Raw genomic sequence first — 25,830 nt, forward strand, 5'->3', positions numbered from 1 at the left:
TCATTTTTGAATTATTACAAAATACCAATGATCTGTAATCAGCAGGGAAAGGTATTGGTTTGTTGCTGAAGAAGTAAATGCCTGCAAAAGACAAAGTTTACTGACGTACCTGATTCTTGCTCTCTGTCCTTCATGTTCTTCCCTGTTCCCTACATTTATTCACAGGTATTTTGAACAAGTTGGGTAGAATTAAAGAAAAAATAAAATGAAAGCTGATACTTTCCAGAACTGTATGCAAGGTCATGTTATAGCAGATATGGGAACCTGATCCTGTTACATACTGGGCACTAGCAACAACTGTTTGCAAGGGATGGTTTTATTCTCTTGTGCTGGTTATTATGCCCTTCAGATAAGCTCCTTAACAGCACCTTGGGATTTCTGGTGACATCACGGCTTGTTTGGGTTCCTCTGGTGCTATCCTTCCCTTTGAGCAATCCGCTGGCTGCAGTTGGGTGATGTAGTTGCCTTTGATGCTAATTTATTGCAGATTTGAGTATAGGGAGAACACTGTTAACCAGCACAGAGAAACACAAGGAGTGAGGTCTCGGGCAGTGTCTTGGCAGGGATCTGTAAAAATCTGGTTTTCCTTAGCTCAAGCATAAGTTTGGTAATCTACATGTCATCTCTTCGGTCCTAGTATTAATGTGAGGAGTCCCTTTTACTAGCTAATAATTTTCGTTATAATAAAAGCCTGCCTGGCTGGCTTTGGGTCTTTGCCATCTGTGAAGGAAGCCTTGATTTGGAATTCAGGGCAGCTGAGTCTTACATATTTATTAATGTTAGTTTTTCTTGTATTTTAACTCTTAGAGAGTAAATCTAACCAGTTTCCACTCCCTCTCTTACTGCTGCAGAACAAAATTGAACATGACAAACCAAGAAATAAAGCAAACTTTGCTGAAAAATCAAATAAATATTTACAGAATTGTTTCTTTTCCCCTTCCTTCCTTTTAAATACTATTTTTAACTGGGAAAACAAGGCAGCCCCTGAAATACAAGCACTTCCAACTTATGTTCCAAAGGCCCAGGTGAAACCCCTGCTCGCCGTGTGCTAGGGAACTGCTTTGCTCCCAAGATTTTTGCTTCAGAAAGACTTTTTAGCATTTGCAGAGCTTCCATCAGAAGTAGATCCTCAAGCTTTACCTGCGCCCGCTGCAGTTCAAGCAGCAAATAGTTACGTGGCAGTACAGCAACCCCCGAGTGTAGTTCCCCAAATATGCTTGGAATTGTTATGACTTGAATGCTGGCAACCACATCAATAGATTTGTTTAAGCAATAACTTCTTGTTCTTACACAAAGGTTTATTGAACTGCTGCACGGAAAAGGTAGGCTGTGTGCATTAGCCGTCCTATTTAGATCAGAATGATGAAATTGGCCATAGTTGTTACAATGGGCTGAGGAGAATGTTGGCTGTGGGTGAGGCTGAAGGTTTATATTAGATGGTTCATTCCCTGAATGAACTCTTGGGGCGTTTTTGTACCTTTAATAGGTATTGTCGGAGTATCCAAGCTGACAAGTTGGAATGAGAACTAAAAAGTTTCAAACCTCCAGGTAGGTTCAGATCTGGCATCCTGCTTTTACTTTTGTCTCTATTTTTAAGCATCTAGATGCCTAAAGGAGTTAATGATTAGGGCATAAATCTGAGTGTTGAAGGATTTGTTTGGAATTCTTTTTTCTGCCAAGGCATTTCTTGTGTGACTTTGGGCAAGTCCTTGAAAGTAGGATTCATCTCCTTTACTGTTAGGCATCTAGCAGTTCTCCAAGCAGATGGGTGTATCTGGAAGGTGGTTCACTCCATCTGCCATAATATAGGTGGGGTTTTTTTAAAGAAACAAGTGGATACTAACTTCTCCATTGGTACAACAGGAAAAATCATGTATCCTTGCTTATCCAATACTTTTTGTAGTGCTCTCCTTGATATGTGGGGAGAGAGAGCCATAAATAAAACACACGGCAAGTGGAGGATTCATGTACAGGGCTACTGCTCGCAAATCAGTGGGTGTATCTCATGTTTTCTGGCAAGCCTACCTGACACAGGTATGGAGGAAACCAGAAATCCTCAGGTTCTGCCTCCCTTAATGGGATTTTTCTGTGTGCCATGGTCCTGTTCAGAAAACTGAAACTTAATTGTGTAGTACACAGCCAGTAGTGAAAGGGCAAATCCTACACCGGAATATTTTACTTGGTTAACAAGAAAATGTAACTGGTCTGTCCATGGCCAGGAACGAGTTCAGGAGACAGCTGCCTTTAGATAGGGAGGACATGGGTTTCCATCAGTATTTTTTTTTTTTCCAGTACTTGAAACTTTAAAAGTTGTTTATAAGCTGCATGCCATAGAGATATATTAAACTTTTCCTACTCCCCAAGTGATTTATTTTTGTGCTTGAGATGTCATTAGTAAAGGGGAGAATTTAGCACATTCTCTTACTGATTTGCCTTGCATGTTGGAGCCCAAACTGACCGTCCCCAATTCTTATAATCCGTTATCATTTCCTGCTTGTTTTATGTTACGCAGTGAAGGAATACTGGTCTGTCTCAGCATTTTCACTTGCATCTGAGTCCATGTTCGCTACAGTTCGGCGCACACACAGTGTGAACGGGGGAAAAAACAGTTGTAAAGTTGCATTCTGGGGCAGTAACTCGGTGGGGCTGCTGTGATTTAACAGCCCCTTTGAGCTCATGGATAATATTAGCCATTTGCTTCCATTCATCCTGCTGGCCGTTACTTCATTTGGCTCCCTTTTTTCAGGAGACAGGCAATATATTGAAACCAGTCGGCCTCAGACGTGCCAAAACCAGTTGCCTTTCAGTATTTAACAATATATAGTAATTTTTTTAAAATCAAAATCCATCTCCAAAGGGGTTGGGCAATCAGTGACCTAAGCTGTAGTCAGAAGTTCTGGCCAGTGAGCTGGGCACTCGCAAGCTCAAACCCCATCTCTCACACGCTTTTCGTGGCTTCGGGGAACTTGTTTGATATCTCCTGTTCTATCTCCGTGCTTGTAAAATCAAACTAATGATCTGTATCTGCCCCCGAAGTGCCACAAGGGTAAGTTTCTAATACTTGTGAAGTACTTGGAAGATAAAGAGTGTGGTATAAACATTAAAAAGTATTTACTCAAGTGTTAACTTTGAGTGGCATGCTAGATCCAGAGTAGCTTTGTGAATGTCTGTAGGAAATGAGTAAACCTCTCTGTATGTTTCCCCTGGATTTATTCTGGTTCTTGGTTGGGTTTGCATAATTTCAGCAGATCTAAACATGTCAGACATCGCAGAAACTGAATGGTGCCGAATTCACTGGTGCATTTCTGTAAATGGTGAAAAGCCTGCGTGTTTTAGGCGCCTAAATGTTTCTCCTGACCTGGTAGTATGTGCCTCTGCACACACAGTCTCGTGTAACATAAAAGACGGATCCAGCGGCCTCAAAAAAAGAGTGATAGTGGACCCAAATTGCAGATGAGCAGAGAATATTCTGCTTCGTGCAGATGCATTCTCTGCGACACAAACTAGTTGAGCACAAGTTGATACTTTCAAAGGCCAATAGTTTTGAGCTATTTTGGGCAAATTTCCAAACATAACAGGCACTGTTATTGCTTCACCATCTGCCCTCTGAATAGCTGGAACTCAAGATTATGGGGTACGGGGTTAGCATTACAAAGAGGTACATGGGGTCCCCGTGGAGAATTACTTGTTTGGGGAAAGTACTTGCAGAAGGGGATCACTGAGCAGGCGATACAAGCTTGCAGTTAAGAAAAGAGACATTTCTTCTCTCCCCTTCTTTTTTACCCTGCTTGCAGCTGTGAGAAGAGAAATTCTTTGTGCCTGAGTGACCCAGAGGACAGCAGGGAGTTGAAAATTAATTTGCATTTCGAAACACTACAGCTGTAGGGGGAACAAACATGAGAAAAAATGTTGCAGTCCATACAGGAATTGCTCATGCTCTTATCCCTCCACTCTTAACAAGGGGGATGCTTTTTTCCCCCTGCTCAACTTTCTGTAAAAGTTGTGTGACTGATCTAAACAGAAAGCACTAGCACACAGTCCAAATATGAATGCATTAGGAGTATCTTTATTCCGTTTGTGAGTATTTTGTATTAAAAACAAAGCCATCCCCCGAGAATTAGGTGGGTAGAGCCCAGGAGATGGATGTATTCTGCAGAGGCTCCAGCCTGTGGTACCGGTGTAGGAGGTACCACTTGCAGTCCTGGAGTGCCAAAGTGCCCTAGTGCAGACATACCCACAACATTGAGAATGTGGCTGGTCTCACAGGGCTTGAAAAACGTGGTTATCTACCTTCCTAGCCTGATGCAACACAGTGGAATTTACGTTTCTCAGGCTTGAACTTTGCACTTTGTTTTCACACAGTTCACGCATAAGCTGCCGTAACAAAAAAGTCCAGTCTTAAAAAGCAGAGTCCGGTGCCAGAGGCCGATCCCACAGGCGGGCGCTGCGTGGTATCTGCTCTGGGAACCAACTCGTGGTTTATGGCCCCTCTTCCATTATTGCACTTTCCCAAGTGCAAAAGTCACACTTCAGATAAAAACGTTGCATGTTACCAGGAAATAGTGCAGCTTGTGATAGCAGGCTCGGGCTTTATGCAACTCATCAACAGCATAAATAAATTTAATGTGGGTCACTTGGAAATCGGGAAGACAGCATCTGGAAGGAAGCTTGCTGTTTGGTTGGCCTTGGGCTTCTTTCTCACTCCTGGTGATTTGAATGTGAGGATGTGGATTTAGGAGTGAGATAAAAGTCCTTAGAAGAGAATCTCTTAACGTTTGAGCCTTTTTATGAACGTGCAGGGGATGGTGGGGTCTGCATGATTGGAAAATGACACGTGCAGGTGACTGGCTGGGTGGCGGGGAGTTTCCTACAGAACGATAAGAAGGAAATCTTTAACCCCTCTGTCCCATGCTGGTTTACACCTCCTGTGTAACTGTCACTGCCAGGTGGAGGAAGGAGTTTCAGAAATGAGTACTTTGAAAAGAGGTTCCCGGTAGAAGTTAGTCTGAATTATTACAGGGTTTTTTACTGGTTTTAGTTTGTTGTTTGTTTTTTTTTTAATTAAATACTTGGATGAGTTTTTGCGAAATGGAGCTAAAAATAGGAAGAATGATTGGGGTAAAAGCAACTGTATTTCTTCAGGTGAGGATATTAATTGTTAGGTTTTTACGTAACCATGCATTAATATGGCAAGGGAGACGGGATTTATTTGACTAATTTCAGCTGTCTAGAAGTTGTCGGAGCCTCAGCTAGGCACAAAATTTCAAGAAGGGGACACATTCGTGATGCAGTTCGCACCTTTTTTGTTGTGCTGGGTGTTCTCGGGGCGCTTTATCCTCTGCATGTGCCCTTCCTTCCTCACTGCTTAGTGCAGCCTGGACAATTAAAGAGTGATCTGCCTCAGCCTAAATGTCATCTTGTGGGTGACTGTTTCAGGTTCTATTCTTGTGGCTCAAAACATAGCCCTTAAGCTTCTGTTACGTTGCTTTGCTTGGTTCTGTTTTGGTCTCGTCCCTAAGTATCGTTACATGTACTTGATAGCCATGGTTATCACCTTTGCTTAGGCAGTTCGGAGTGGCGCTCAGGATGTTCTGTTTTGTTTCCCTTGGTCCTGCAGGGCTGCAGGTTTAGCTTTCCACGGTTGTTTGCTATGTGTGGAATTCAGCTGAGCAGCTGCACTGCAGCGTGCGCCGGTCCATTAACCAGCCAAAAGGCCTGGCTTGCGTGACAGTTCACCTTATTGCTGTAATATTGTGAAAACGACACTGCTAGAGGGGAGCTTGATGGGAGGCCTCGTTCCCCAGGCTGAACAAATAGTTCTGATTCCAGTAACGTACTAAGAAAATAATAATAATAATAATAAAAAAAAGTAAGCCTCCCAAAACCCGGGGAGGGAACATTACAAAAGATTAAAAAGGAAAAAATAAAACCAAGATGATAGGAAAGGAAATGTGCCTAATTTCAAGATGAATCAAAATGTGCTTTGGAATGAAAACCATAAAACTTCTGCTTCCTTTTAATGGCAAAGAATTAACCAGTTAACGAGCCCTAGGAGATGCAATAAACCTTTCAAACCAGCTGAGAGATGCTCAGGAATGAGTTGAATAAATTCCTTCAGCTGCTACGGTGATGAAATATGCTAGGGTCTCCTTTGTTGATGCGCCCACATTTCCAGCCTTTTGCGCTGTGTTTCCTGGAACTACCTGTTACTTGAGACAGCGAAGGGAGGGGGGGAATGAGGGAAGGTGATTGATTTTTGGAACAGGAGACGTGTACAGTGCTTAGATTCCCGTGAAGAGGTGGGTGTTCAAATATAGCACCTGCCAGGGGATTTTAGCAGGCTGACTTCATTGCAAAGAGATTATCTGGAGCCAGTGGTTGAAGGCCATATTGCTCAGGAAAGGAATAAACCCAACAGTGAGTGTTAGTACATTTTTGTAACTTGCCTGGGAATGTGGAACTGGAAAGGGCTGTGTGACGGGTTTAATAAACGTTCTGGGCACAGAGGTTTCCTGAGCAGAGGGTTGTTGGGGCTGGAGGAATACACTGTGTGTTACCCTGGGCTTGTTCCCTCCTTGTGCCCTTCCCAAAGTGGCCTGCTCATGGCAGTTGTCAGAAAGGGGTGCTGAGCTAGGTGTACCTTTATGGCTGCTAATAAAACCACATGTGTCATCAAGTCTGGTTGTCAGTAATTGCAGGAAACTTCAGTAATTAACTGTAACATTAATAGAATTCTGGCGTAGATGCTACTACATCCTACGAGAAGAAACCTCCCATCAGTTTCCTGCTGTGATGCAGCTGAGGTACCTTTCTGACTCAAATCTGGTAATTGGGTTGGGATGCAGAAGCCAAAACCAGGACCTGGACCCTGAGGAGTTCACCTCTGCAGCGGGGAAGGGATCTATGCAATAGACAGAGAAAGTCACAATGTGATGTCAAAAGCCACCGTAGGTGACGGTCTTGGCACACTTCACGTTCACAAAATTAAGTCTTAGCTTGTGCTGTCATCCTGCCTTTTCATTCTGGTGATAGTAGACACTGTTCCCCCCATACGTGTGTATATACATATGTATATAAATGTATACTTAGCTACCGGGCATGGGATTCAAAGGGCAGAGGGAGGTTAAACACGTATGTAATTATCAAGTTCATCTTCATTCAAAAATCAAAAGAACCAAGTCACCATTCCAGCAAAGGGCCTTCAAGGATAATTATAGCCCTGCCTGAATTTCAGTCACTTCTCCAACCGTGCAGAATTCCCCCAAAATATCTGTGGTGCTGGCATGATATATTTAGCTTAAAGAACAGATTGTCCTGGTAACCAGATTAGGAAGCGCATAGAACAAGCCTGCTAGAATTTTTCAGTGTATGTTAATTATTCTGACTGTGCCCAGGACCTTCCATGACAACCAAGTACTTCAGGAAGCGTGTTGTTGGTGCTGCATACCTCGCCTTCCCCCTGTTCTCCCTTGACCCGATTCACATTCTCACAACAGGTTGCTGCTCAGCCCAACTGGTACGTAAATACCATTCTTACCATGCTGTTTGTTTACACAGCTAGATAAACCCCAGAAGGATAAGGCCTCGGCAACACGCGGCGCTCGCTCCCTGTGGCACAGGCCTTCAATTAGGAAGCGCAGGCGGGTGTCCTAGCTGCGTTCGTGGTATGTGGATGAACAGGCGAGCTGTCTGCGCAGGCTCCCCAGCGGCGTGTGCATCGCCCTTCTCAGAAGGTACCCACCTCCCTGGTAGGAGTTGGGCAGGCAGGGAATGTGCTGTTTATTTATTTGCTTATTTATTTATTGCAACAGGTACTACTAATTTCAAGGGGACCCCTACTGAGATTCCAGTATGAACTATTACAGTATTTGGGATTTTGCAGCTAAGCGTTAGCAGATCATGCCACAACGCTTCTAAGACTCGGGTAAACTCCTTTTACCCCATCCTTTGCGACTCTCGCAGTCGGGCAGTTGGCAGAAGGAAGTGCTGCTAATGCACCGCTGAGCCCAGTGTCCTCGTTCAGTTCCCCAGTGAGATTTGTGACCTCCCACCTATTGTAATGGGTGGTGGTGGGGAGAGGCATGCACGTGGGCACCTCACATAGTCTTGCTTGGTTCTCAGTGAAACCAGAATGAGCATGAGTCCAGCGTGTCTTGCAACCTAGGGCACTCTTTCCTCACAGAAGAGAAGGCACTGCTAGCTGTGTCAGCATCGAAAGCCCTGTGCTGCAGTGGACAGTGCTGTTCCCATCTCTCTGTCCCATCTCTCTGCTTTTCTACACCAGTTTACACCTGGGTCACACTTCTAACACTGTACCGCAGCGCAAAACATTTTAGCCCCTTTTGGCGACTGCTTGAGTATGGTATAAACCCCTTCCCTGTCTGCTTGCAGCCCCAAAAACTTTCTTCTTGGAGAGGTGTTGAATCTTTTTGTGTAAAGGGGTGTGTTGTCCTCCAAAAATGTTTTTTGAAACGGCTTAGGGCCATCTGTTCCACCTGCTCTGTTCTCAGACATTTAGCTGACGGTGTTGCGGATGACTGATGCACATTTTGCCAACATGCTCTCCAAATGTGTATTCACTCAGCGGTGAGAAGTTGTTGCTTATCCTGGCTCAGATGCCTCAGTGTGTGCCTGGCTGGTTCCTAATGCCAGCAGTTGCGGTGCTGCTCTGAGCTTGCAGGGCTGCGAGAGGTGCCCTTGGCGTCAGAGCGGATGCTGACGTTTCCTTCTGCCAATGTTTTCTGGCTGGTTTAATGGCAGTTGAAATGTCCACTGCACCCACAGGGGAGAGCAGGCGGCGATCACCTCTGCTGGTTTTCCTTCCCCTAAAAAAGCAGCATGTGGTTCCCGAGGCTCTTCCTATGTCATTGCTTAACGTACAAGGGCTCTGCATGCCCCCGAGCGTGCACCTTGCTTTGGAAGACGGTGCGAGATGCTGTAAATGCCTGCTGATGTAGCACCACAGTCTGACTGGCTTCGTTTTGGCCATCTCTTGGTATGTTCGAGTATCGCAGATCCAGGGCATCATCTGCTATAGCTGAGCCTGTGTGCTTGACGTGCCACGTGGATTTACAGGTTTTGTTCTGTCCTGTGCTCGAGCACGGAGCAGATGTGCCCTTAGCCCAGGATGCACCTGCTGATTTCCAGGGAACCATTTAAAATGAATCTTTTTCGTGCAAACATTTGCTGCAAGCCAGCAAAAAATCGGTGAAGCAGCTGGGGAGGGGAAAGCACAGAGCAGCTAAGTTGAGTAGCACTTAGGAGAACTGACTGGCAGATGGCATTTGCTGCTTGATATAAGGGGATTTGCCACATGACCTATTCAGAATCTGTGTCGCATGGCAAATGGATCAGACCTGGCATCTAATGTAAGAATAAATCTAGATCATCATAGGAGCTGTAGCAAAAAGGTGGCTCACAGGAGAATCCACAAGGATCTGCATTTTTTCCGTGAGGAATTGCTGATGCTCACAAGAGCTCAATCCTAATTTGCTTTCTCTGTTCAGGGCAGTTTTATCTCCCTTTTATAAAAGTAATTTTTCCTCCTTAAGCTTACAAGGATGGACAGATAGCTCCGGCAGTGGATGCTGCATGAGGCTGGGAAGTCAACTGGAAGGAATCGGTTGGTGAAGCAGCTTGAATATTAACTTGACACCTAATTATATCCTCTGGGCTTACTTTTTCCATTCTGTCGTACCCCGGTCTGTCTGCAGTTTCTGTGAGTGTGGTTATGTCCTGTAGCTATCTAAATCCAGTCACGCTCCGGTAGACATTGAGTTGTAAAATTTCTCCTGCCCCTGGTGCGGAAAGTAGCGTCCCCTTAATGTTTATATTTGCTTAAACCAAGCAGTATAGGTTAATCCTTGTATAGATTTGAAAACAAAGGGCGTCTTTGGCCAAAGAGAGTATTTACTCAATTTTGTAGCTCTTCTGGAATGGAATTTAACACCACAGTTCTTGTGGGAGTTGTGATGGCACCTGCACTGTCTCTGCTTGACCAGAATTTCCTTTTTTCAACCTGATTCATATTCTGGCATTTCTTTAAAGCAAAGAACATCTCTGACCAGTTCCCACACCAACTCCTAAAGTTAAATTTCTTACAGGCCTTCTCCGCTAAGGAAGAACTGCAGCAGTATTCCAGCTGGGCTTAGTTTATGGCATCTGACAAGACCACAACCTGAACTAGGACTTTAATAACATGTTCAACTAACTGACAACACTTGTTCTTTAGTCCCCCAGGTCCTCAAGAGCTGCACTGAATTCATTGAGAAACATGGCATTGTGGATGGAATATATCGTCTGTCTGGGATTGCGTCCAACATCCAGAAACTACGGTAAGGGCGCCGCGTCTGGCTGACCTGTTTGCAGGGGACGAGCGAAAGCGCGCGCGAGGTTCAGCGGCTGGGTTTGCAGGAGCCTGCAGCGGGGCAGACCGCTCCAGCAGCTCCGATGCATGTGTTGCCATCTGTATTCAATGGGCAGCACGTGGGGTTTGTCACCGTTCTGGAGTGACACAGCGTTGTTCAGTAGACTTCATTTTGCAGGAAGTCTTCCTTCAGGATGGGGTATCGGCAGGCTCTGGGATCATGGTGACACTGTGCTGTCACGTTTTGTTCCTGTTTTCTCTTGCTCCTGCAGCCCTTTTGAGCAGCTGATATTTCCTTCTCGCTGCTTTGGACTCCTGGCATATTAGCAATTAATCGGTAACGCGCGAAGCGTGGTTCTTGACGGGGGCATCGCCGTGCTGGGAAAGGCTAGGTGTGTGTTAGGAGCTGTTCTCCTCGCAGTAATGGCCTTCGCCCTTTTGTGAGGCTGGTTTCGCTCCCGTCAGATGGTACACATTTTTCTGTTGTGAAGGGACTGAGAGAGCCTGGTGGGATGTGACTAATTCCCATGTTGATCCTAGGCCCACGGCCTTACAGAGGCAGCGAAGGGGTATTTTCCCTGTGAAGGATATCCTTTTCATAGCAGCTATGCCCAAGCTCTTTGGACGGGTTTGAGCCGGTATAGTTACTGTACAAACCCTCATAGGGATGGGCTTATTCTGGTTCAGCTTAATCCTGTTTCTCATCACAGCGAGTTCCATTTTAAAAATCTGCTCCCGAGGCTTTGATATGCAGGCTCCAAAGACTCTGATTGTAGCTGTTGCCCACAGCAGTCTTGGCTGAATAAAATGTTTGCCCTTGCTTCAGTCACATCCCTTTAATTCCCTATTATGACTTGTGCTGGGACCATCTTTCTAATCGCTGCCCTAGTCCATTTTTGCCCTTTGTGTTGCCAAGACCATTTTCTCCTTCGCTGTTTTCCAAATGTGCTTTAAAAATGGTTTTCTAAAACTTCGATGGCGTAATTCCCTCTTACAGTTCAGAGGATGAAGTGACAGCCTATTTTTCAGTTCTCTGAGATGTTCCAAAGCAAAAGGAAGGGGGAGAGCACGGCATAACTTGTAGACACTGTCCCTCTTCATCTAAATCACTACAGGTTTTCATAAGTGTTTGGTTAATGTAGGACATGTTGCATTGCTGTAGTTTCCAGCTATATAAACAGATCATTAGGCTTATTTCAAAGCTAGAGCTGCAGTATCCTTATAAATGAGTCACTGTTCTTAAGTTTCACATAGAAGTTTCTGGATCTCCCGGATTTAAAGGGCTTTTTGGTTGGAGAGAAAGTTAAAGAATTTATTCCACGTGGGAGATTTACATGGGACAGAGGTTGGCTTTTAGCAGTGCCCTAGCCGCCTTTCTTTGGCTGGTAGGCAAAACTGAGTGAGTGTTGGATTGGTCTGGTTATCCCTGGGTTCTGGCTCTGGCTTTTATTGAGAGGTTGTGAAGTTGTATTCTTCTACTAACAGCATCTTCCTTTGGGGTCAAAAGAAGTGACTTGTAGGTCTCAAAGCTGCCAGTGCAGAGAGAAGAAAGGCTGAGTGTAGCAGGGCTTCCCTTCCTTCACCCCATATTCTGCATTTGTGGGGGTACGTTTCTGACAAGTCGCGAGATTTATTCTTAGGAAAATATACTGGAGTACCAGAGTAGGGCAGGATACAGCCAGCGAATTTCAGCCAGGGCTGAGTGTGTTTGTGTGGGGTGGGTTGGTGTCTTCGCCTGGTCTCCCTTCTTCTGTGGAACCAAGCGCAGGAAGCAAGTTTCTCTCCCAGATCTGAGTAAGTGATGAGTCAGAACGTGCCTGTGGGAGCGGTACACACTGAACACCGAGGGTTTCAGCTACGGGCAGTCCATCCGCTGGGGGAAAGGGAAACCTTTATTTCCTTCTGTGCTGCTTTTGGGATGAGGAACTGGGGTGGAGTGTTCACCCTCTCATCTGAAAAAGTAGAGACCTTGTCTGCTCTGTGACTGGCTTCCCTCAGGCAGGCTTTGTGTCTCAGGGAGGGAGGGAGTCCCTCCCTGCTCTCAGGGATATGTGGCTGACCACTGCAGTTACGGACACGCCTGGCGCCTCGGACACGGGTACGAACTGGTGCTGTTCTGTAGGCAGAGAGCGGCGAGCTCAGCGTTTGAGCTGTGCTGAAGGCATGCTTGAAGTTCTGTGTTACGAATCGCCTGCCTTGGCCAGGGGGAGAGGCCAGGGATGTTGCCACCGAGCCCCCGGCGTTGTTGTGGTCCTAGTGGAGACAGGACAACCCCCTGTGTCAACGATAAACAGGTTTGGTTTAGGGCTTCAAGCCCCTTGTAGGGAAACTGAGCTTTGGCTAGAGCAGCCAGGTTCTTGCCGCTCCCCGTGGCCTGACTCACCATGCTGGTCCCTGCAGCTCTGCCCTGCTAATATAAAACAGCACTTTCCATGCACATATTCTAGCAGCGAGCCAGCCCTTGGCCTTCGAAGCTCAGCCTTTCTATCATAAATGTTTGTGATTTTGGTTTTTCTCGCTCTGAAAACCAAGAGAACGCTCAGGGACCTTCTTCATGTGGTTCCTGGCTCTCTCCACCCTGTAGCAGAGGCATGCTCAGCTCACCAGCCTGTCCCCAAGGAATTTCTGGGCGCGCTAGTTTCCATGTGCAGCAGCTGCCGATGGCGCTGCCGTTCGGCATTGCTTTATCGTATTTCAGTTTCCAGGCCTGTGAAATGCAAAGGAGCCCGGCAGCTTTCCTTGAGACCTGCGGGCAGTCCTCCTCCAGGCAGCTCCCAGTCACCGCCTTTGGGAGTTCAGTATTCAGATTGCCCTCGTGCTCCTGGAAGATATTCTGCGGAGACTTTGTGAAAAGCCCTGTCGCAGCAAAAGGCATAGCAGAGTAGCCAATCGGTTGTAAATCTAACTGAAAATGCCTTATTAGAAAGAAAGAAAAAAAAAAAGTATTTTTTTGAAAAATCCACTCTAGCAGCACCACAAACATAGGCCATGTGGCTTTGGTGACTTAAGTATTTTATTTTTTTCCTGTAAATCACAAAACCCTTGCTTTTCTTGACTGTAATTTACGTTGGGTTTTGTTTTCATTCCTCCTTTTCAGAGCCCTTTGCCCATTTTTCTGTTCTCATTTCCAGCCACGAGTTTGACTCCGAGCAGATTCCTGACTTGACAAAGGATATTTACATCCAAGACATTCACTGCGTGGGCTCCCTCTGCAAACTGTACTTCCGTGAACTCCCGAACCCTCTGCTGACCTATCAACTCTACGAGAAGTTCTCAGTAAGTACAAGGCAATGCCTTTCACTTTCCACTTCATCGACTTCATCGATGTGGTTTGAACAGAGAAATACTGAAAAGGATCGCGCAGCAAGCTGAACCTGGCATCCACGCACCTTTCTTTGTCTGACTTCTGCTTGAGTTGGGGTTTTTAGAGAGATCAGAAGCGCCTGTTTCCAAAATTACCAGCCTAACGGCAATCCAGCCCAATCCAGCTACCCGCACACCACATTCCCACTGCTGGTAGCATCCTGCCCTTCTGGGGCCCCAGGTCGCTTTTCTGTTTCCCCGCGCATGCCTTTGCCCCCCGGGCCACGCCGTACTGCTGCTGGGGCCCCAGCAGAAGGTGACTGGGACGCTAACAATGCTTTGGAAGAATTCCCTGATCATTTGCCATTCCCCAGTGATTTCTAATGGGAGTGGGGTGAGAAGCAAATGTTGCTTGGAGCTGAACGCCCTCTGCAAGGAATAGCTCTGTACAATTAAGTGGTAAAGCAGCCCAGATCTTGATTTATTTGGCCTTTCTCACGTTATCTGTGTGCCGGTGTGTCCCCAAGAGACAGGCACTGCTCAGAAGGTAGAGATGAGCAACACAACACACCTCACTACTGAAGAACAGTACATTGGCCATGTGGTTCAAGATGCTGTGGCAGGTATTTAGTCTTATTTGCAGCTAAACCCCTCCCTGCCTTGTTCCAGGATGCTGTTTCTGCTGCTACAGACGAAGAACGGCTGGTTAAAATCCATGATGTCATCCAGCAGCTGCCCCCTCCCCACTACAGGTCAGTGCAGCCTTTCCTCTGGTTCTGGCTCAGCAGTTTATTATTGATAGCGTTTCAGGAGTGAAACGATCTGATTCCAGTTTTCCCTCTCAAGGCAGCCGCACTGTGCCTCTGGATATTAAAATGGCTTATGGCTATATAATGTTGATGTGGCTATATAAAGTTGATTTATATTTTAATTAGCTCCTTACCAGACAAACACTATAAACTTTGCATAGTCCTATTTGACTTCCTTGGAAACTATGCATAGGAGGCAAACGTAAGCTCGTTAGGTCAGAAGTGGCTGATACCACTAAGAAAATAGTTTTATTGCGGAGCAGGGTGGGGCAAAATAGGAATAACAATTTTAAAAAGTGAAATGTAGCAAAAAAGTTGGGTCAGCCCTTCAGTATAATTTGGTCAAGTGCATTTTGTCTCCAATTCCACACACACAGCCCAGCAATAATAGTAACTAGCAAATTGTAACAGTGCTCTAGTAGAATAACTGATTATAATATGGTGCTTAAAAATCACCAAGTATAATAATATATTCAAATTAATTCGTTATTAATACTAATTTATGATATATGGCAATGAGTCTTGACCACGTATAACACCACATTAATGGCCTTTACTATTAAAAATTCCGGCAGGGTACAGTAAAAAGGCATTAGACCAAAACGTATGGTGATTGGTATTAATAACTAAATGTAATACTGCACTATAATAATTCTTTAAATAGCATTAATAACTGAGTATCATCATGATGTATGGTAAGTAGTCCTTACCAATTATGTTTTGCAGTTGGTATAAATAGCTGATTACAATGCACGTTGAAAGTTATTAAATATCAATAAGTATTGTAATGAGCTGGACCAGTTGTGATGCTGTGTCCCGAGTGGTGTATAGCTGGCCAGCTGTAAAACATGAGGATAGTCGTCTGGATATTGATAACTATTTATAAAAACCTGTGCTAATAAATATTTTATTGTAATCATGGCTGGTGATTACCTGGACAATTGCAATGCTATATCTGAGTGGTATAAATAACTAATTATAATATACATTATTTGAATATCAATAACTTAGAGTGTAGCCATTAGTCTTAACTAATGATAATGGTTAACTAGTGTGTGCTACTTACTTGCTATTTAAATAGTATTAATCAGTGTAATAGCTGGTGATTTGTATTAACTAATTGTAATATTTTGTTTAAGGGGGCAAGGCCTTCTCAAAAATGAACTGTATCTATCTCCTTCATTTACTTTTTGCTGGTGCATTCCACCTTTTCCACAAAATCACTCTTATTTTGGGGGGCAAACAAACGTGTTTAACTTGGAGATTGTGATGCCCGCATATGTCTTAGTCTTAGACCAAAGAGGGGATGTGGGAGATACCTGGATGCAAAACGATGTAGATGGACAGGACTGTTGCACTCCCCCTTTCCTGAGGATTCCTTGGAAAAGGAAAACACACTTTATTTTTCAGCTACTCTGTGACGAGAGGTTCCCTGCAGGTAACTGGCCTTTGATGGTGTAAGCTGGAGCAGGGCAGTGCAGGTGTCCATTTAGTGTCCATCTGGAAACTTCAGGCCTTGCCCACCTGTGGAATTTTGAGCCCCAAAACACACCCCTGTCCCCTCCCCCGGCGAGAAAAGGGTACGCAGTGAGGTGGACACAGCCAGGGCTGCTGCCAGGCAATAGCCCTGAGGAGGATACAGCGTTACCACATTGTGCTCCCTCTTCCTCGGGGGTGTACAACACTGTGCAACGTAGAAAACTTCTTTTTTTTTTAATTGTGAACAGAAGCCTCTGAAGTTTACCCTTGTAAACTTCTAGCCATTAGAAACCCCTAGCCATTAATTTCCTAAGTAGAACATGGATACAATTTGCTGATTCCTGGGGTGTCTAAATAAATACTCCCCCCTTACCAGGGTTAACATCCTTCCCCTCTTCGGTCTAACAAGCACTGCCGTGCTGTCGTGTATAGCACAAAGGGTGTGTTTCTGCTGCACGGTGTTACAGTAAAGTAGGCAAGAGATTAATTTCCCAGGCACTCTGCTTCTGGATCCAGTGCTGGTGGCATTTAGATTATTCCCATCCACCTCAGTGTTTGCTGGATCCAGCCCTTGGACTGAGCGTGCAGATGCTTTGACCTTCGTCTTGTTGAGTCCTCACTCCACCCCAGAGTGATTATATTTGCTAAAGGCAACTTTACCATCAGTCTTAGCGTACACAGTTCAACATCTTTTTCTGTGAGCTGTCAAACCAAAAGAAAATAATGAACTGGGGTTTGTTTTGTAAATTGCAGCATGGCTTTGCTCATTGGTGCTGAACATTTGCCTATCTCCTGTTTTCCAGGACACTGGAGTTCCTAATGAGACACTTAGCTCGTCTGGCTGATTACTGCTCCATCACAAATATGCACACTAAAAACTTAGCAATCGTCTGGGCTCCAAACCTCCTAAGGTACTTTTTTCCCCCCCTCCCATTTTAATACAAGATAAGTTTTTACGTTTATAAAAAACAGTCAGAACCTGTTCTCCAGAAAATCGTAACTTTCAGCAGCTGAGAACGCAATCTTCCTTTCTCCCATCCAATGTGCTCTTCTCCTGCTGTAAAATTCCTAATGAGGAGCCCTCCTAAGCAGGAGCTTGAGGCCAGCTGACAAGCTCCTGAATTGTGGTGTGAAATAGCCCCGCGCTGTTATCTGCGGCACCCTGGTATTATTGTCTCACTGCAATGCAGTTCCACTGACAGCAGTTCAGTAGTGGCAAGGAAGGCTTCCCCCTCTTCTCTAGATGATAATTTCACCTCTCCTCAGTAGATGAGACTAGCGTGCCCTTGATAATCCAGGAAAATTGAGTCAGCGGCCTCACCAGTTTCCCATAGCGGATGTCTTTAGAGGCTCATGTGACAGCTTTTGGCTGCAAAAATTCAAACATGGAAATGGTCTTGGATAAATCCGTCGCCTAAAATTTGTTTTGAATGTGCGTAATAGGACAGTTAGAAATTAATGGTGTGATTTAAAAGGAGAAAAACCTCACCCTGGCCTGTATCGTATTGATTTCTGGACTTCTTTGTTACCAACCTGAGAAACCCGAGTCACAGGCTCCCCTGTGTGCAGTTAATGAGGGTATAAGCCCTTTTCTCCTTTCTAGCACTTCACCCATGAGCAGTCAAGCGATCTCTTGTTTGAGTTTGCTTCTGTGAATATTGGGGTACTTGCTGAGCAGGATCAGTTGGAGATATTCACTGCTAGAGGGAAAGATCACATTAGAAGGCCACCGTGAGCTCTGTACAATGACACTGCATTAAACTGCCACCATTCACAGTACTGGAAATGGGCTGGCAAAAGAGCTCCCCACTTTGTGTGTGCAGCGCGCTTACCTCAATCCAGGTCTGCCACACACTCCTCCTCCTCCTCAACCCAGCGTTCCTCTTGCCATTTCGGTAAGACTCAAACCTGAACTCAAAATCTGGATCTAAGTCACTACAGTCAGTGTGATCGTTTGTGTGACGCTGATGAGAATCTCTTAATTGCCTCTAAAGTCTCATCTGCGTGAGCAACCCAGCCACAATAGCTCAACACGTGCTGAAGCCTTACCCAAAGGAGCGCACCTTCCCGTGGTGTTCTGGCTTTTAGCGTTGCGTTTAATCTGCCTCTTCTTCAGATCAAAGCAGATAGAGTCTGCCTGCTTCAGCGGAACAGCTGCCTTCATGGAGGTGCGAATCCAGTCAGTAGTTGTGGAATTCATCTTGAACCACGTGGACGTCCTCTTCAGTTCCAAACTCAGCTCAGTCATACGTGATGGAGCAGGTGCGTGTCTTCCTCCACTAGCTTTACCTTGATCAAAAGAGGTAGCAGGTGCTTAATGGGTATCTGAGCCTCCCCAGAGACATTTAAAATACGTTTTTACTGTAACCTAGAGGACAGACTTCTGAGACCATAAGTATACCTGTTCCTCAGAAAACAAGTAGAGTTGCACCAGGAAGAAAGTTTACTCTGCATGTTAGATCAACCAGTCGTGGATACCACGAGCTATTATTACTCCTAAGCAGCATTAAGCGTGTACCATCTGCTTTGACAACCTGCCCTTCTAGTTCCCACCACCTGTGGAGTACAGATAGCTGGTTTTCCAGTATATTTGCTGCTCCCTGCTTCTGAACAAGTCCTACCTCTACTTAGGCTAGCACAGTTCCTCCAAGTCCAGCTTTTCTTCCTACTGGAAGACGAGTTTAAGTCAATAGGAGCCAGAGGTTACCTTGGCTGAACAGTAACAGCCCGCAGCAGGCTGAGCTCTGCCAGGGGAAGATAAGCGTGCTAGGAATCCCAGCCAAACGATTATCCAGGCTTAGAATGGGCCATGTAAATTCAGCTAATTGTTTAATGACTTGGTCATTCGCATTCAGTGTGCTTTGACACAAAACTGGCAGGGAGCAGGCTCAGGCTATTTCATAGCTAAGTGCAGGAATACTGTGCCACAGCAAGGCAGCATCCTCCTCCGTGCTTCCAAGAGCCTCTCTTTCTGAGCGTGCCTTGTTACCTGTACCCGCCTGCTTTAAGCCGTCCCAGGTAAGGCTATTGCAAAGACAGCTGGAACCCAGACGTCACCCCGGATAGCGTTTACAGCTGACACGCACCAGGCGCTGCGCACTCTGCACAAGAGCTGTGATGCTGAAAGGAGAGCAGTAGGAATGGAACCAACCAGGAAGTTGCTGCGAGGACATGCTTCCCCCTCACCCCTTGACTCATGTGAGAATAATCATATAAATACTCGCACTGTAAGCGATGGCAAACAAAAGACAGCTGCTCTTCCAGCAGGCTCCTCGTGCTCCTCTGTAGCAGCCTTCTCTGCACAGCAAAGCTGACTTAACAGATCCTAACGGCAGGAGGCAACATCAACTACTTTTACAAAGATTTACATGTTCAGCTCCAAAAACAAGCACAGGCTGTAAAAAGACCAAGGGCAGGACACACGGCTCGATTCAGACTTTTGCATGCAGATGAAGCATAAGTAAAGTATGTCAGTGAAGATTTCTAACCTGCCTGCTTCCTTTTTTTTTTTTTTTTGTTTGTTGCTTTTTTAGTACCCTAAGCTGCTCTCAAATACGAGAACGTAGGTCTTTTTGTTGTAAATATACCTCTGACAAAATGGCTATTTTGACAACATCTTTCAGTGGCTGGGATAACAAAGATCTAGAAAAACGCAGCACCTCCCTAGACACACAGACCCAGAGCTTTGATCTGTACTGCTGTTTTCTGATTCTCCCTCTTGCCCATGGTTTTCCCTTACAGGGCACAGTTCTTTATCACGGCCCAAGTCTCTGCTGGTGTCCTCTCCTTCCACAAAGCTGCTCACGCTGGAGGAGGCGCAGGCACGGACACAAGCCCAGATCAACTCTCCCATCGTGGCAGACAGCAAATACATAGAAGTGGGAGAAGGCCCTGCAGCTTTACAGGGGAAATTCCACACGGTCATAGACTTCCCATCTGAAAGGTAGAGACAAGTTTCCTTTCCAGCACGTGTCAGAACTGCATTTAGTTTTTTAGATTACAGCAAAAACTTGCCGATACTGACTTACACTGGTCCTACGTAAAGTACTGTAGCCCATTTTCCACCTGCTTTGGACTCTGTGAGGATTCAGCTTGCATCAGGTATATGGCTGAGCTAAGTCCACCAGACTTCAGTGCCACTCCCTCCTTTTTAGCAGGGTTATCATTAAATGTATAAAAAGCCATGTTGTGTGTGATGCATGTAGATGCCTGTACTAGTCACGTACATAGAAATGTCAACAGGGTGAACACCTGGAAACATTGGGGTTTTCCAGATTTCAGGACTTAAGCGCCTGGAACAAATCCAGGTTCCCTTCGAAGTGGAGCAGTTGGACAGACTCGATGACACTAGGAATTAAATCTGGCAGTGGGAGGAGGTGAATGTGATTTTTACAGCATGAGCAAGAGATGCTTTTGAATACCTTTTATGGCTGCGCAGTTCCTCAGAGCACTGGTGCATCTGCCAGGTACATAAAAGCCCTCCCTTACTGCTGTACAGTACAAGTACGGAGCCTTGGCTCACCTGCATTGCACCTGCTTTGCATAGTTCGGTGGAATTTACCGAGCGAGACTTCAGGGCTGAGCTACAAGAATGAAGACATCCCCAGCTATTTGGAAGAGACAGAGTTTCTACGCCTTGTTTCAGCAGAAGCCAGATAATGCTAATAACAACCAGCTTCCCCCTCCAATAATTTGTTCTATTTTCTCACTCCAGAAAAAGACCGCCCAGCAAGATGAAGAAATCACCAGTTGGCAGTTGGCGTTCCTTCTTCAACCTGGGAAAGTCATCATCCGTGTCCAAACGCAAACTACAGCGCAATCCCAGTGAGCCCTCAGAAATGAAAGCCATAGCCCTGGCAGGTAAGGCTGCAAATCCAGCTTCCAAAAACCTGGGGGTGTCGGCAGTGCCGGATTCATGTTTACAGCGTGCTTCTACCTCCTTCTAGCGTTCGAGCCATGCATAGCACCTTCAGTTAACTGCTGTCTTTCCTGAAACTCTCACATTAGCTCGAGAACCAAACAGGCTAGAGCACACACCGCTAACGTTTTTCTCAGAGTGGCTTTTGAAAGACAGCAATTCCTTCTGACATTCTTCTGGTGAAATAAGAATATGGTGCTGGATCCCTTTGCTGTTCTCAAAAGCTGCACACTTAAACTAGGTAAAGGCACTTGTCCACAAACACATTCACCCCAAAAGCTGTACTAGTGTAACTAGAGAAGGTGTCCAACAACCGTTTGTAGCCGCATCCAGTGCACGTAGACTGATTTCTCAGCCCTTTCCCTGTATAGGTTACTGTCTCTTTCCAAATTTTAAAACGGCAACAATACGGTTTTTTGCGGTAAAGCACACCACACATCCCTAAACACGAGCCAGTGAGGGCTTTTATCCCATCTTCTCACTGGTGCCATTTTCAAATTATAACCCTCATAGTCTTCAGTATAACCAACACATTATGTGAATGCCCTTTAAGACTGTCTCCCTGGAGCACTTAAGTCGTACTTGTTTAGTGCTCGTAAAACAGGTTGTGTAAATGTTACTTTCTTCGCCATTTTTAAGGGTTTTTGTTAGCTGGCAGGAGCCAACCAACTGTCACAGGTACACCCAGACAGAGTCTGTAGCAGGAGGATGTGGGGAGTTGTCTCCCAACCTGTCATCTGCAGCAGTTACCGTTTTGGTTGGTTACATTTCCCCAGTCTGTAAAATGAGCATCAAAAGCCAGCTCACTCTCTCGTAATTGCCTCTTGCCTGGTAGCATAGGCTCATGGGTCGAAGGGGACCTCTGCAGGCCAGTCTCCCGCACAAAACAGGACGGCACCTGTCCTGGACAGCAACGGAGTCCAAAACAGTGGAACCAGATAAAGGTTTTCTTTAAGGGCTTTACAGTAAAAGCCAAACCAAAAAACCCCAACCTCAAGACACAAAAAGCACAGCTGGTACTCTCAGGACAGTCGTACTGTTGCTAGAAACCCTTTTGTGTTTTTCCTGCCACCACCTAACCAAAAACAAGCCATTTCTATAACTCAGCTCTTCACTGTCTCGCTTGCATTCCCCTAGGTGGACGAGGAGACAGTGGGACTCTTCGCTCAGCTAAAAGCGAAGAATCGCTTACCTCTCTGCATGCTGTTGATGGTAAGACAAAATTGTGCCTGCACTTGTAACACGCGCGGATTCAAAAAGGCAGTTTGACATTACTGACTGCAGACATTCAACAGGGCAGGTCTTTCACCCCTCTAGTAGTAAAAGCTGGACTTGCTAATTAACGAAGCAGCTTACTTCTGTCCAGCACAGATGGAAATGCTCTTCATTGTCTTTGTTTTCCTTCCAAGGTAGAAAAAGCAAACCCCTTGCTTTTGTGTAGCCAGCATCGGGAAGGAACGTGCTTTCTGAGAAAGCCTCAGGTCTGTAGCGCACTTAAACCAGTTTTGCTTGTGCACGCGGCTTAGTTTCAGACTAAATCAGACCTGACAACTGCTGTAGAAGAGTTTGAGCAAACATAATAAACCGTTTCCGCTAACTACAATACTTTTGTGCTTAGAGTTCACCAGGTGAGAGTTTTGCGCACTGCCTTAAGATACTTTAAACCCAGCACTGAACCACCACCCCCTAGACAGGAAGATTTTGACACTAACCCACGTGTATCTACTCGTTCCTAGGGGAGTCTAAACTGTTTCGACCCAGAAGACCTAGGTCCAGTAGTGATGCGTTGTCTGCTTCCTTCAACGGAGAGCTCTTAGGAAACATGAACCGCTGCAATTCTTACGACAACCTTCCCCACGACAATGACAGTGATGGGGACGAGGGGCTCATTCACGTTCCTGCCCTGATTTCTCCTCGGTCTGCTGAAGATGTTGACCTGAGCCCACCGGATATCGGAGTCGCCAGCCTGGATTTTGACCCAATGTCTTTCCAGTGCAGCCCTCCCCAAGCAGAGTCCGAGTGCCTGGACAGCAGTACCTCCCTGCTGGAGTCAGTTGGCATAAATAAGGAGAAGCCAAGCCTGCTAAAGAAGGATTTAGAATCAGGCAGCCAGTCCCAGACCCCAGGCAGTGCCACGAGCTCTGAGCCAGTCTCCCCTTTCCAAGAGAAGATGAGTCCCTTCTTTACTCTGGACCTGAGCCCAACCGAGGAGAAGGCCTGCAAACCCCACGCCTTCTCACCCAAGATGGGGCGAAAGCCCATCAAGTCGCCGCCGCTGACTATGTCGGAACCCGTCTCCTTCGCACTGCCCAGCCACATGTCGGAAGCGATTGGAGGAGTGCCCATCACATCCCGAAACTCCTCTGCTTCCAACTGGAGCAAAGGGGTTGGCACCACTGAAATCCCAAACAGGTCCCCCACCCAGATGTCCTTGCCCCTGAAAAACAGTGAAACAGGAGCAGGGGAAGGAGCCCACCAAGAGCTACAGCATGCCCAGCTAGTGGCTGCTGGCAAACCAGAGTTGCCAGAAGAAGGGGAGAGACCAATGTCAAGCAGTCAGAATAAGACTGTACCCACTGGACACACACAGCCAGGTACAGTGCATTTTCCTCCATTCTTTCTTTAAGTTCCAAAGGGGACCTGCTCTCAGAAACGTCCTCCTCTGCGTGCCTTTTAGGAGAGGGGATTGCCCGTCAGTTCTGGTCACAAGTGTCTTGCAGGGCTGTGCAGATCAGTAAGGTCTTAACCTCTGCCTTCTCCCTACATCACACAAATCTCGGATAATTTTCCATAATACCTTGTATACCACCTTTTTTTTTTTCCCCATCCTGTCATACGTGAAAATCTATAGCATGTTCTTCTAAATCATTTCAGCCAATAGACCATCTAAGACTTTTCTTTTTTAAATTAAAAAATCTGCCAACACTTGAAGGAGGGACCTTTTCGCCTAAAACCTTATGATCAAAATTGTGTAAGGGTATCTCATTCTCTGCTACCTACTTCCTACCTCTCTAGAAATGCAAGAGGAGCCTTTAGACAATCTCTTGTGTTTTTTTCCTTTTTGTGATGAACTGCTGTGCTATTGAGCAGCGTTTGCATGTGAGACAGAAGATAGAGTGTTTCACATCAGAAGGAACTGCCACTGTGAAAGTGTGGAGAGCATCTATTTTTCTATAATAGTCATTAAGGTTAGGTCACTCTCCTTATTGGGTAACATAAAATCACTCTCTCTCTCGATTTTCCCCCCATTAGGAGCAGTTGCCCTCGACTCCCCCCAGGATCCTGTTCCCGTCAGTTCTGTGTCTCTTATCCCTCCTCCTCCTCCGAAAAATGCAGCGCGCATGCTAGCCCTAGCGTTAGCCGAGTCCGCACAGCAAGCATCCGCTCAGTCTCAGAAAAGGCCAGGAGATGCTCATTCTGAAAGCACAAATTATGGAGAGACTGAAGCTGGCACAGCTCTAGAAAAGCTCCATCTCTCTGCTGGTGCTCCAGACAAGCTCCACCTGTACACTGGTCTGCCCGAGAGCCGACTCCACTTCCAGACCGGTGCACCAGTAGAGCAGGATTTCCAAGGTAGCAGCACACCTGGGGAGCAGAACCACCCACCAGGTGCACCTGGAAACCAGGACCCCCCACCTCTCCACACTGGCATGCCTGGGGACATGCCTGGTAGCAGAGATGCAGAGCAGGAGCAGTCCAGCTTCCATCCTGGTAAACTGGGGGACAAAGATCACTTCCCCTCCCATGCCGGGGACTGGGAGCACCCCCCCCACCCTACTCCAGGTGCACTGCCTGACTGGGAACCACCCACAACAGACCTGTCTGTAGATAAGCCCCACCTCCGTGCATGCATGGCTGGGGACAGGCACCACATCCCTGTCTGCACAGCTGATGACAAACTTCAGTCTCCTCCTGCCGTAACCGCTGGGGAGAAAAGCACCCCGGCCTCAATGCCGTATTTAACAACCATCCCGACAACAGCAGCCGAGCCGAGCCACGGGCCGGCGGGCCCAGCCACGACGCAGGCCGACGTCGCCGTCACAGCCGCGCAGCGCCCACCCGCCACCAGCCAGCCTGCCCCAGCGCAGAGGCAGGATCACCAGTCAGCAATGGGACAGGTGCCAGCGGCCTCCGCCAAAGCATCGAGTAGTTCCAGTCAGGTACGTGGACACGTCCCCCAGCCTCGCACGTACTGCAAGCACAGCTGATGTGTAACTGTAGGAGGCTGAGCGCTGGGAGAGTCATTCCAAATCCCAGTGGCAAGAGGCAGGGGATTCACGGGTTACTGGGAATTACCCGTGTACCGCACAGACGCGGCCCTACAGGAGATCGGCGCGGTTTCCTAAGCGAACGCAAGTTGGGAAACATCCCAGTATACCTGCTCCCCGTGGTTTAAAGGGGGAAGTTTTAAGGAGTTAGTTGTCTGCTGGGGTGACCGATACAGGGAATGCTAGTTTAGAAGTGCTCAGAAACGGGTAAGGATTTTTGCATCCTCTCTTCACTGAGGCTGACAATACTCTCTTCCACCATCCTCTCTGATAAAGCAGGTCAGGTTCCTTGTGTGACAGGTAGACATGGAAGCATTCACTCAGAAATCCAACCCACCCATGAAACACCTGCAGGCTGTCTCGACCACCGTAGCCACACTTAAGGAAGGGATTTCTGCTGTATTACGCTACTTGATCTGCTCACCAGGGTGTGAGGAGCTTAAATCCAGGTACATTTTCATTAGGAGAAGTATGTTGATAAGCAGACCACCTCATAAAACACTGTGGATGCTGTGTAAAAACGTTAAGCTGCTGCTATAGAGACAGCCACCTCCTCCCTAGTTTGACATTTGCAGAGTGCCCCGTTTTGTGATGGGTCCCGAAATCTCCCAGAGGCGCCGCGCTGCCCTTGCTGGGAAAGGGAGCCTTCACATCTCGTCTACAGCGAGCAGCCGTGGCTCTGCACGG

The 25,830-nt window shown here is 46.5% G+C and overlaps 2 protein-coding genes and 1 long non-coding RNA gene across 7 annotated transcripts in view; 1 reads left to right on the forward strand and 2 right to left on the reverse strand.

Annotated features, from left to right (window-relative positions):
* Window positions 1–25,830, forward strand: part of ARHGAP32 (Rho GTPase activating protein 32) — a 259,327-nt gene that overhangs the window by 227,270 nt on the left and 6,227 nt on the right. For all 5 annotated transcript variants that reach the window (XM_055728664.1, XM_055728663.1, XM_055728665.1 and 2 more), the window contains 10 exons: window positions 10,232–10,334; window positions 13,498–13,642; window positions 14,339–14,421; window positions 16,761–16,868; window positions 18,074–18,219; window positions 19,699–19,900; window positions 20,672–20,817; window positions 22,013–22,087; window positions 22,612–23,469; window positions 24,128–25,035. In XM_055728664.1, coding sequence (XP_055584639.1) covers window positions 10,232–10,334; window positions 13,498–13,642; window positions 14,339–14,421; window positions 16,761–16,868; window positions 18,074–18,219; window positions 19,699–19,900; window positions 20,672–20,817; window positions 22,013–22,087; window positions 22,612–23,469; window positions 24,128–25,035 — 2,774 coding nt within the window. The remainder of the gene's footprint in view (window positions 1–10,231; window positions 10,335–13,497; window positions 13,643–14,338; window positions 14,422–16,760; window positions 16,869–18,073; window positions 18,220–19,698; window positions 19,901–20,671; window positions 20,818–22,012; window positions 22,088–22,611; window positions 23,470–24,127; window positions 25,036–25,830) is intronic.
* On the reverse strand, window positions 14,451–18,062 carry LOC129737531 (uncharacterized). Its single transcript, XR_008735464.1, has 3 exons — window positions 17,790–18,062; window positions 17,491–17,657; window positions 14,451–16,659 (listed from the first exon to the last, which is right to left on the reverse strand). It is a non-coding gene; the product is annotated as an uncharacterized LOC129737531 (long non-coding RNA).
* KCNJ5 (potassium inwardly rectifying channel subfamily J member 5) overlaps window positions 18,121–25,830 on the reverse strand; it is a 124,524-nt gene continuing 116,814 nt past the window's right edge. Inside the window, exon 8 of the mRNA XM_055728670.1 lies at window positions 18,121–18,246. The gene's annotated coding sequence lies outside the window, so the exon portion shown is untranslated. The remainder of the gene's footprint in view (window positions 18,247–25,830) is intronic.

Source organism: Falco cherrug, chromosome 17, assembly GCF_023634085.1.
Source record: "Falco cherrug isolate bFalChe1 chromosome 17, bFalChe1.pri, whole genome shotgun sequence".
In the NCBI taxonomy this organism is placed as follows: domain Eukaryota; kingdom Metazoa; phylum Chordata; class Aves; order Falconiformes; family Falconidae; genus Falco; species Falco cherrug.